The sequence below is a fragment of the Rhinatrema bivittatum genome, chromosome 5, assembly GCF_901001135.1.
Source record: "Rhinatrema bivittatum chromosome 5, aRhiBiv1.1, whole genome shotgun sequence".
NCBI classification, from domain to species: Eukaryota; Metazoa; Chordata; class Amphibia; order Gymnophiona; family Rhinatrematidae; genus Rhinatrema; species Rhinatrema bivittatum.
Genome location: NC_042619.1, coordinates 376,143,888 through 376,155,861, shown reverse-complemented (window position 1 = coordinate 376,155,861; position 11,974 = coordinate 376,143,888). Strand labels below are relative to the sequence as shown.

The window sequence follows — 11,974 nt, the reverse complement described above, 5'->3', positions numbered from 1 at the left end:
TTTCTTAAGATTTTGCAAAACAAACTTTGAGGAATTAATAGGTGCGCTGGTAAAATTTGACCAAATGGGTTTCATTAAGAGCAGGCTTTCTATACAAATATACGTAGAGAATTTAACATCATCTCCCTGGTTATTAAATATAGGTTTCCAGGGTCTAATTTTACTTAGATGTCAAAAAGGTGTTCGACCGGATCCACTGGGATTTATTTGCTGCACATCGAACCAATGGAGAGAAGGGGGGGCATGAGGATAAATTGACTACCTCAGCCATTTCTGCCTCTAGGGATATCCAAGACAGCATCCTGGGCTGAGAGAATTGCTATGCTCAAGATTAATATACTGCCTTGGCTAATTTACCTTTTTCAGCACATTCCATGCTTTCTTTTTTATATTGGTTGGGCAAAGCCACTCCTCCAACAGCGCGGGGCGGCCTTGCCCCGAATCGTGCAGTGGCGTCCATGCGGCTAGGGATGCCGCCAACTTCCTCTCAGCGGGTGCCCCTCTAGGCACGTGTTTGCAGGACTCGCCGCTACTTAAAGGGGCCGCAGCAGGAAACTGTGGCCCAGCCCCCGAAGATGACATCATCACACCAGACTAAGGCCGGCTCAGTTTCCTGCTCTTCACCTTGGCAACAGGTCCTGCTCTTAAGAGTGCATTGTTGCTACGTTCCAATGTTCCTGATCTCGAGTTCCTGCCTGCTCCTGATCCTGTTCCCGGTGCCCTGCCCCTCGGATTGTCTTCCTGGTTCTGACTTCGGCTTGGTATCCTGGTTCTACTTGTCTGCTGTCTGCCCTGAGCTTTGGCTTGCCTCATCTCTGCTTGTTCACTGCCTGCCCTGATCTCCGGCCTGGTTCATCGTGCTTCCTGTTCGCTGCCTGCCCCGACTTCTGGACTGTCCACGGTCACTCCTGATCTCTGCCAGTCTCAACCCAGACTCCCTGACATCGCATCTTCTTCTCCATGGACTCCGCTTTGCCAGGAGATCCACACCTAAGTCCTGCCGGCCCCGGTACCCAAGGGCTCAACCTGAGGAGAACGAGGGCTAGTATAGGTAAAGTCCCAGCTTGGTCTTCTCCTCCAGTACTGCCTCCCGGCAATGAGAACCACTGGGGGCTGGCCCTCAGTGGTGGTTCCAACCCTCGTCCCGGCTCATGGGGTCCACTCTGCTAACAGTTTGCCAAGGCCATGGACCCGGCGGACCTGTCCGGCCTCCAGGCCATTCCGGGCTTGGCTCAATGGCTCCAACAGCAGCAGCAGTGCCTGGATGTCCTGGCAGCCACAATCGAGCATCTGGCCAATCGACTGGACCACTCCCATGCCAAGGACCCCTTCATCGCCATCCGCAACAGCACCAGTTCCCTCCACCTCTTTGCACCTCCAGGAGCTCCCTGCTACTCCGGGGACCCGAAGCAGTGCCATGGGTTCCTGAACCACTGCTTCATGCTCTTTGCCCTCCAAACGGCACAGTTTATAAGCGACCAGGTCAAGACAACCTTCATCGTATCATTACTTGATGGTAAAGCTCTGGCGCGGGCCTCTCCCCTATGGGAATGTGGGGACTCCTTACTTGGGGACCTTTCACGTTTCATCCAAACCTTTAAACAAGTCTTCAACGAACTTGGCCGACAATCAACAGCTGACTCGGAACTCCTCCACCTCCGCCAGGGGTCTCGTTCCTTGGTGGATTACGCTGTGGAGTTTTGCACCTTGATGTCAGAGCTAGGCATGAGGGAGGACAGCCTTCGTAGCATTTTTCTAGAGGGCCTGGCCTATAGAATTAAAGACAAGCTAGCCGACTGTGAACTACCAGAGGATCTGGAGTCTCTTATTGACCTGACTGGGCGAATTGACTGCCTCCTACAGCAGCGCCTAAGGGAGCTGAAGCCAGGGTGCAGGACAGTACTCTTGGTGCCATCTTTCTCATGGTCCTTGGTCCCACCCCCTTCTCCTAAACCAGCTCCCGCACGCAGTGAAGAACCCATGCAACTCGGCCGTAGTCACCTCATGCCAGAGGAGAGGCAGCGACGCCGGACTCTTGGACTTTGTCTCTACTGCGGCGGCAAAGGCCACATGTTGGCTCAGTGTCCTGAAAGGCCGGGAAACTCTTGAGCCCAGGCGTCATGGGGAAGCTGACCCTAGGCTGTGTAAACCCCTGCTCCTCAATGCACTGCTCCAGTAACTCTCCATTACCCTGGTGGCTCCTTTCCAAGAATGGCCTTCACAGACTCCGGGGCTGGAGGAAATTTTATCCTGGAAGAATTGGTGAAGCAACTACAGCTTCCTGTGGTCCCCAGGGTCCCCCCATTACTTTGATTCAGGGAGAGCCACTACCAGGCCAAGTCACCTCTGTCACCGCCCTGGTGACACACCGCACTGGGATCCTCCACAAAGAAGAGATTACCTTCTTTGTGCTTGAGAAGGCCATACACCCAGTGATGCTGGAACCCATGTGGCTCCAGAGGCACACCCCCGGCAATGACTGGGAGACCCTGCAGATCGCCTCCTGGGGGTCCAACTGCTTCTCTTCCTGTCTCAAAGACCTGCCTTGGCTCTGACTCCTGCTGGTCACAACCTCACCAGCCCAGTACGCAGACTTCGCGGACATGTTTTCAAAAGGAGAAGGCAGAAACACTCCCAGAGCACCGATCATTCGACTGCGCCATCAATCTCCTGCCTAATACTACACCTCCTCACAGTTGGGTGTACCTTCTGTCTCTCCCCGAGACTCAGGCGATGTTGCAATACATTTGTGAGAATCTGGATAGAGGCTTCATCCGTCCCTTCACCTCTCCGGCGGGCGCTGGGTTCTTTTTCATAGGCCCCAACACTATTACCTGCAGAGACAGGTACCCACTCCCGCTCATCCCGGAACTTCTGGACCACCTTCAGGGAGCGAAGATCTTCACAAAGTTGGACCTCCATGGGGCCTACAATCTGGTCCGCATCAAGCCTGGGGACGAATGGAAGACCACCTTTAATACACATGATGGCCGCTACGAATATCTAGTAATGCCATTCGGCCTATGTAACACACTGGAAATCTTCCAGAACCTCATGAATAAGGTTTTCCGAGACGTGCTCCACACCAATGTTATTGTCTATTTGGACAATGTATTGATCTATTCTAACCTACCCACTCATCGCTTGGAGGTACACCACATTCTACAATGCTTAAAGAACATCATCTCTTTGCCAAACTAGAAAAATGCCTCTTTGAACGGGAATCCCTTCCCTTCCTGGGGTTTATCATCTCCACTACAGGCTTCCATATGGGCCCTGAGAAGGTTGCTAGCATCTGGGATTGGCCACGTCCCGTGGGGGTCCGTGTTCTCCAGCACTTCCTCAGCTTTGCCAATTTCTACAGACACTTCTTTCCACAGTATTCGCACATGATAGCACCCCTAACCACCCTCACGAAGAAAGGATCTGATGCCAAACACTGGCCCCCAGAGGTGCTCCAAGCCTTTGAAGAGCTGAAACAAGCCTTTTTTCATGAGCCCTGCCTCCTCCACTCTGACCTCTCATGCCCGTTTGTGGTGGAGGTAGACGCCTCGGACGTTGTGGTAGGGGCCATCCTCAGTAAGCATTCCAGCAACAGGGCTCTACTGCCATGCTCCTATTTTTCCTGCAAGTTTGCACCAGTCGAAAAAAAACTACAGCATCAGGGACAAAGAACTCTTGGCAATTAAGATAGCGTTCGAGGACTGACAGCAATGCATGAGGGCGCACAGCACCCCATCACAGTGTATACCTATCACAAGAACCTAGAGTATTCTCATTCAAGCTCAACGCTTAAAGCCCCGCCAGTCACTGTTCTTCAGCCGTTTCAACTTCATACTGCAGAATGCCTCAAGGAATGCCAGAGCTGACACCCTCTTCAGGCTCCATGAGACGGAGGACACGCCCATTGCCCCCAGTACATCTTGGACCCAGCTAAAGTCCTCCTCACTGCCACCAGTACAGTGCCCCTGGGAAAGACAGTTGTTCCCCTTTGCCTTGTTGGTAGGTCTGTCCTGGGCCCATGACTCACTCACCGCCGGCCATTCCGGAAGGGCCCGCACTCTGGAGCTTTTATCCCGCTACTACTGGTGGCCACGGATGGAATGTGAGGTCCAGGCATACGTTAGCTCCTGCCCGACCTGTGCCCAGCAGAAGCCATTGCCAGATCGCCCCTGGGGTCTCTTGCAACCACTGCCTGTACCCAAAGAGCCATGGACACATATCTCCCCTGACTTCGTGGTGGACCTACCCCCATCCAGTGGGAACCAAGTCATCTGGTTGGTCATCGATAGATTTTCAAAGATGGCGCACTTCGTTGCCCTTCCGAAGCTACCCTCTGCACCCGAACTTGCTCAGCTATTCACCCAACACATCTTTCACCTCCACAGTCTTCCACAACACACAGCTTCAGACCATGGGTCCTAGTTTACAGTGAAGTATTGGCATTCCCTATGCAAGACGTTCAGGATACAATTGGACTTCACAACTGCTTTTTACCCTCAGAAGAACGGCCAGGCTGAACACACTAACCAGGCTCTAAAAAATTTCCTTCATTGGGAACAGACAAGAGGATTGGGCCACCCTGTTACCTTGGGCAGAATTTTCCCATAACTTGCATACCCATTCCGTGACAGGAGTCTCTCCATTCCAGCTAGTCTTTGGAAGACAACCAGTGCCATCGCTACCCATACCACTCATGGTGCCCTCTCCTGCAGCCCAGCTTACTGCCCAACAACTCCACTCACTCTGGAACACCACCCAAGCCAATCTCCAACAGGCTGTGGAGGCAGCCAAAAGAGGGGCTGAAAAGCATTGCCACCCAGCTCCCCTCTTTAAGCCTGGAGATCAAGTGTGGGTGAGCACTCGTCATATCCACCTTCAAGTGCATTGGTCCCTTTACTGTAAACAAACACCTGGGTCTGGTCTCCTACTGTCTGAGCCTACCATCTTGTTTGAAGATACACAATGGGTTTCATGTTTCCTTGTTGAAACCATTTGTGCTCTCCGTGTTCCACCTCAAACCACCAGAATCCCTGGTCATAGTCTTGGATGAAGACCAGGTCTACCAGGTCAAGGACATACTGGATGTAAGATGCAACCACAGACACTGGAAATACCTAATCTCCTGGGAAGGATTTGGATGAGAGGAGAACACTTGGGAACCCACCTCGAATATACTGGACAAATCCCTTCTCCAACAATTTCATCAAGCACACCCTGGCAAGCCTAGTCCTTCTCTGAGGGGGCATAAGAGGGGGGGGGATTGTTGGGAATCCCAGCCATGGCAACCCGTGGCCTGGCACTTACCTGCCTCGGCAGGCAGAAACTCCAGGCTCCCCCTCCAATGGCATGGGGTGGCATTGCTCCGAATCGTGCAGCGGTGTCCTCTCCACACGGCTTTGGACGCCGCCAACTTCCTCTCAGCGGGTGCCCCTCTAGGCGCGTGCTTGCAGGACTCGTTGCAACTTAAAGGGACAGCAGCAGGAAACTTCGGCCCAACCCCCGAAGATGACATCATCATACTGGACTATTTAAGGCCGGCTCAGTTCCCTGCTCTTCGCTTGGCAACAGGTCCTGCGCTCATGAGAGTGCATTGTTGCTGCATTCCAGTGTTCCTGATCCTGAGTTCCTGCTTGTTCCTGATCCCAGTGCCCCGGCTCCTCGGATGTCTTCCTGGTTCTGACTTCGGTTTTGTACCCTGGATCTGCTTCTCTGCTGCCTGCCCTGACCTTTGGCTTGCCTCCTCATCTCTGCTTGTTCGCTGCCTGCCCTGGTCTCCGGCCTGGTTCATCGTGCTGCCTGTTCGCTGCCGGCTCTGACTTCTGGACTGTCCACAGTCACTACTGATCTCCGCCAGCCTCGACTCGGACTAACTGATGCCGCCTCTTCTTCTCCTTGGACTCCGCTTCGCCAGGAGACCCGCACCTAAGTCCTGCCAACCTCAGCACCCAAGGGCTCAACCTGAGGGGAAAAAGGGCTGGTATAGCTGAAGTTCCAGCTGGGTCTCCTCCTCCAGTATCACCTCCCGGTGACTAGAACCACCGGAGGCCGTCCCTCGGTGGTGGTTCCAACTCTCGTCCCGGCTCAAGGGTCCACACTGCTAACAGATATAGTTGCAGCTGCAGTAATTATGTTAAAATCTCAATTTTATTCTCTATCTATGAAAACCTTTATGCTTAAGAATTGTGCATTTTATTCTTTTAGTTAATAATATTAAGTTTAACCTTTTATCTTTTGTAATCTTGTACTTAATTCTTTCAAATATGTAAACCATTGTGTTGGCATGTCTGAACGACGGTATAGAAAGTTTGATAAATAAGTAAATAAATAAATAAATAAGTATAAAGATGAAACTGTGTAGCAAGACTGCATCTTGGCACATTACGAATTTAAGTGAATTTAGAAAATTTAAAAAAGCTGAGAAAATGTGGCAAAGAAAATTGATAAAAAGTATTGTAAACTTTTATTATCTTATAGATCTTTATTATCTAAGACTAAAAAAGAGTATATATTATTCTGCTCGATTAGTAACTCTTTAAATAATTTAATATTTAAATAATTTAATTTCCAGAAAAAAGCTTGGAGGTGATGATGTGAAAGGTAAGAGTTGCTAGTTGTAGTTTAGATCCATGCCCTTTTTTGTTGATTAAAAATAAGATTGATATTTTGGCAGGAGATTTGATTCAAATTATTAATCTCTCCTTAACAAATGGTGGCATTCCATTGTGTTTGAAAATAGCTATAATAAAAGAAAGACGAGTGCAGAAGGATTTGGCAGTCTCTTGATTTATCTAATTATCGTCTTATTTCGAATTTATGTTTTGTAACCAAGCTATTGGAAAAGTGGGTTTTAACACAGCTGGATGAGATTTTAGAGGAATATAAAATATTAGATAAGTGACAGTTTGGTTTTAGGAAGAGTTTTGGCAGAGACATAATCATCATCCTTACTGGATGAGATTTAGTTCAGTCTGGAAAGTAAAAAAAAAAAAAAAAATCAGGCATACTTGTCCAGCTTGATATATCAGCAGCTTTTGACACCTTTTGTCATAAGTTAATTGATACGCTACGAAACATTGGTATCGCAAAGAAGTATTACAATAGTTTTATCTTGTTTAATTTTAATGCTTTTATTTTGCTATAAAAATTGTTATCCGCAATAATATGTTTAGAATTGCAGAACATAGTAGAAATAAATAAATAAAAATATCACGTAACTTTTGCAGAGCATATTCAGAGGAAGATCGATCTACGGAATATCTGATGGAATTTATTAAGGTAATAAATTACTCACAAGGATTTTCTGTGCTTATTACATGGCCACCATCTGGACATCGCACCAAAAAAAAATATTTCCTGACATTTCTCTTCAGTCTGCCCCCCTCAAAACTTCATATCATGGCCGTTGTTCTAGAACTTTCCATCTCTTGAAACAGGTTTGCTATTTGTAATATATTGAGACCTAAATTGGTCATTCATTTATTATCTGCATGTGCACACTTAGAACAGTAATGGCATGGGGTTATTTCTGAACGTCATAAAGTTACATGAGACCACCAGTTTCATAACATAACTTGTCTTGGTTCCTCCTGGGGAAAATCATTTTTATGTAGCATCTCCCAAGTCTGCATGTGAATTTTGCAGTATTATTACATGGCAAGTAAAGATAAAGCATGTTATTTAACATGGTGGCAAAGATGCACTTCATTCTGAACTATCCTCAGGCTTAATATTTTATTTTGTGATGTTTCTTTCAGCTGTCTCACCTTCCATAGTAACTTCCTTCTACCCTATAGCTCCAGGGTAACATCATGGCACTTAAGCAAGTATGAATAACCCTGTAATTTAAAATCCATTCTCAAAGATCCAACAGTCTCAGGCTCTTTTAGCATGAGAGGAGTATAAATAGCTCACATTAACTTACTGTTGGGCAATGTTTATATCATGTCAGGTTTTACATTTATATGCGAGTTTTTATCCTGCCAAGAACAATTATTTTTCCAACAACAGTTTTCACACTTCCTGCTTTTTCTTCCAAATGTTTACATGCCCTACAAAATTCTCACCCTCAGCCCAGATTTTTCCATATCCCTTTCCTTCCCCTGCTTAAAAATATCATCAGTTAGCTATTTTAACATTTCAAGTCAGCTTCTTTTCTCATTGAGGTCCTTATTCAAAAAGCTGTGGCAGAAACGGCCCCTTCAGCCACTCATCCGGTAAGAATTTGCAGGGTCATTTATCAAAATGCGATGTGGCCTTACTGCGTGCGTTAGGGCCTTACCGCACGCGATAACGCCCTACTGCACGCGAATACTGCCACACCGCGGCGGTATTATTGAAATGAGGGGAAGGGGAGGAGTGTGGGCGGGGTTAAGACCCAGGAGTGCGGCGGGAGTTAATGTTTTACACATTATCGCCGGAAATAACACCAACCTTTTCCGTGGCGCTGTGGGGGCGATATAGTGTGTGGCACGGCCGTTCCACGGCGGGCGAAACCGCACTGCCATGATGCAGCCGGCTGCACGCTATCGCCCCCTCCTCATCCCTTTTCTGGTCGCGGCTCATCATTCTGCTATATATATAGCATTCTGCAATATATTTATAGCAGAATGATGAATCTAGGCCTTAGCCGGGTAAGTCGGGGCATTCTGGGGAGTTAGCTGGATAACATACTATTGTAGCAATTTTAAAAGCCCATTTACCCCCATGAAGTGCACTTAACATGGATACATTATCTGGCTAGTTCTGGTTGTGTCGCTGATCTGTCCTAAAGTTAGCCAGATAAACTTCTCTGGCTAACTAAGATAGCTGGGTATATTCAGTGGCATGGCTGCACCACTGAATATACCTGGCTAACTTGTTGAGACGCACAGCAGCTGAAAATGGACCTCATTATTGATGGAGGCTTTCCGTTAACAAGTACTCTATTCGTACAGAGCGAGGTAAGGTGGGTGCACATCAGCACTAGAAGGGGAAACCAAGCATTAGCAGAGTCTTTATGAAATGCATTCCAGCTGGAGTTTCAAACACTTTTGTTCACACGTACAGAAAATTCATATAACACACACATTTCAAATTTATCTCAGTTAACATGAGGACTGCAGTGAATAGGAAGCATGAAAATATAGAACACAATTCGGGTCCTTGTACACTAACGGGGGGATTTTAAAAGCCCTGCTCGCGTAAATCCGGGCGGATTTACGCGAGCAGGGCCTTGCGCGCCTATTTTCCATAGGCCGCCGGCGCGTGCAGAACCCCGGGACGCGCGTAGGTCCCGGGGTTTTTGGACGGGGGCGTGTCGGGGGCGGGACGCGGCGTTTTGGGGGCGTGGTTTCGGGCCGGGGCGTTCCGGGGGCGTGGCTGCGCCCTCCGGAACCGCCCCCGGGTCGGGTCTCGGCGCGCCAGCAGCCCGCTGGCGCGCGTGGATTTAAGTCTCCCTCCGGGAGGCGTAAATCCATGGATAAAGGTAAGGGGGGGGTTTAGATAGGGCCGGGGGGGTGGGTTAGGTAGAGGAAGGGAGGGGAAGGTGAGGGGAGGGCGAAAGAGCGTTCCCTCCGAGGCCGCTCTGATTTCAGAGCGGCCGCGGAGGGAACTGAGGCAGGCTGCGCGGCTCGGCGCGCACCGGCTGCCCAAAATCGGCAGCCTTGCATGCGCCGATCCAGGATTTTAGAGGATACACGCGGCTATGCGCGTATCTTATAAAATCCAGCGTACTTTTGTTTGCACCTGCTGCTCAAACAAAAGTACACGATCGCGCAGTTTTTAAAAATCTACCCCTAAGCATTTTCCCCATCAGTACCATCAGACCCAAAAGATGGCATAAGGGGCAGAGAAAGATGAGTGACCTTGGAGCTGCTAACAAGGCAGTGAAATTGCGAGAGGTTTCCTAATTGAAAGCTCATAGAAGTCTAAATAATGTAGGAGCGAGGCAACAAAGGAGACAATGGGTCATTTATTGTACTTTCTGGCTAAGGATTTGTGAAGCATTTCTGTAATTATAATGAGGTCAGAGCCCCTGAAGGAAACACAGAAGCGTTTTTCTTCCACATCTCTTGCATTGCAAACATGTTTTCAGGGCCTGGTATGCGGTAACTTTCAGCATAAATTTAGGAGGAATCTACATGCCGTATTGGTTGAGGTTGTTAAGAGAAAACAACATTTCGAGTGCCTCCTTCTTATCCTTTCAGTCTCTTAATGAAAGATTCGGAAAGGAAGATGAACCTTTTAAAGTTAGGATAGTGATAGCCTAATGAAGAGGATAAAATGGATAGCACGGCTGCAGCCATTCTGCTTGAGAATCTGGTCCCCCACAAGATCTCAAGTTAGACAGGGCTTGGCATGGATAGTACTTAAATGTGGAAAAATCTTGAAAGTGCAGTGAATGCTGCAGGAAAACGGGGTTTGAGGTTTATCAGTAGGCACTTTTTCCTTTCTGTCCTTGAATAGGGCAAATGCCTCAGCACAGTATTAGGCATACAGTGTCTATGCTACTGAGTGTATAAAGGGGTGGTTGCCATGTTAATCCACATAAGGACATAAAAATAAGGGTCAGTAAACTAACAGTTGGCAACTGGCCTGGTTGAATACATTTTTTTTTCCCACACTAGCTTTTGACAGCAATGCTCCCTTCATCATTTTGCATTAACCCGATGAAAGGAGAATAACTCTGGGAAGCTATTCAAATATGTCTTAAAATTACTCCAGTAAAAAAATGGTATCCCTCTACAACTTATTAGCTGATCTTTTATTGCTGTCTTTCAAATGATATATTAAACCAAGATCCTGCATATTCCTGAACATCAAATATACCATGAATTCTTTTCACAAAAACAGCAATATTAATCCCAGTGCTGTCGTTGAATTCAGAAAGGAATGTGCAAACCGGGCTTTATGAAATTCCCATTGTAGAAAAAAAAATCTAATTTATCTAGACCTGCCCTTTGATGTATGAATGTATTGCATGCTTTGTGTAAACGCAATACACAAATGCACCAACAACAACCCATATTATATTGTAGATACTATATGGAGTGCCTTCACTGGCAGCATATTCTTTATAATGAAAAGAATAAGTTAAAGTTGTACCTTATACCACCTGAGATCCAGGTCTGTATCTTTTGTAACAAAATCACTTAAGTCAGGGCAAACGAGCTGATCATTGGTCAAGGTGAAAGCGTTATGTGGATATGCAATATCACGCAGGGCAGCATTATTGCTCTTCACAACTGTTAAAGAAATTGTGACTTCAATGCAAAATGATGAATTCCTGAAAGTAAACATCAAGACATTTTCAGTTTAGATATAGATACATTACTCAAAAAAAAAAAAAAAAAAAGAACAGTCACGATTGTGATAAAAATATAATCTCATTTCTACACAGCACATAAAATGGCAGGCCTGACTATATCAAATTCTTGGTTCATTCTAATAAGGGATATATCATGTTCCTAAAAATATACCTTTAGTGATTAATGTCGCTGCATGACAACGAGAAGGGCGGTAGAAGACAGCTCTGTAACTTTCAGGCTGCATCTGCTGAGTGTTATTGGTTAAAAATAATTTTGGTTGCACACTTGGCTACTGCACAAAATTATTGGGATGATTCACCCAGAAACTAACCATCCCTTGGTTATGCAATCTTGCCAGCTGCTGAAAGAATTATCCTGAACTTTGAATTCTGCCTAACCAAACATTGTACCAACAGAGGATCTGGTTAACAGTATATTATCCACCCCCCCCCCCCCCCCCCCCTCCAAATTATAACCTTATGTTAGCAGTTTGAAAACCCTGAATGCACTTACAGGGTAATTTTCAAAGAAAAATATAAATGTAAATGTAACATACTATCGTAGCCATTTTAAAAGCCTGTTTACCCCCATTAAGTGCACTTAACATGGATAAAGCCTATTGACAAATTCAGCCTTTGAATATTGCTATAAAATATGCTATTGAATTGTCAATAGGATTTTACCCA

At 46.8% G+C, this 11,974-nt stretch overlaps 1 protein-coding gene across 2 annotated transcripts in view; it reads right to left on the bottom strand.

Moving 5' to 3' along the window:
- IL1R2 (interleukin 1 receptor type 2) overlaps nucleotides 1–11,974 on the bottom strand; it is a 146,155-nt gene that overhangs the window by 112,571 nt on the left and 21,610 nt on the right. For both annotated transcript variants that reach the window (XM_029604816.1, XM_029604815.1), the window contains exon 4: nucleotides 11,086–11,266. In XM_029604816.1, coding sequence (XP_029460676.1) covers nucleotides 11,086–11,266 — 181 coding nt within the window. The remainder of the gene's footprint in view (nucleotides 1–11,085; nucleotides 11,267–11,974) is intronic.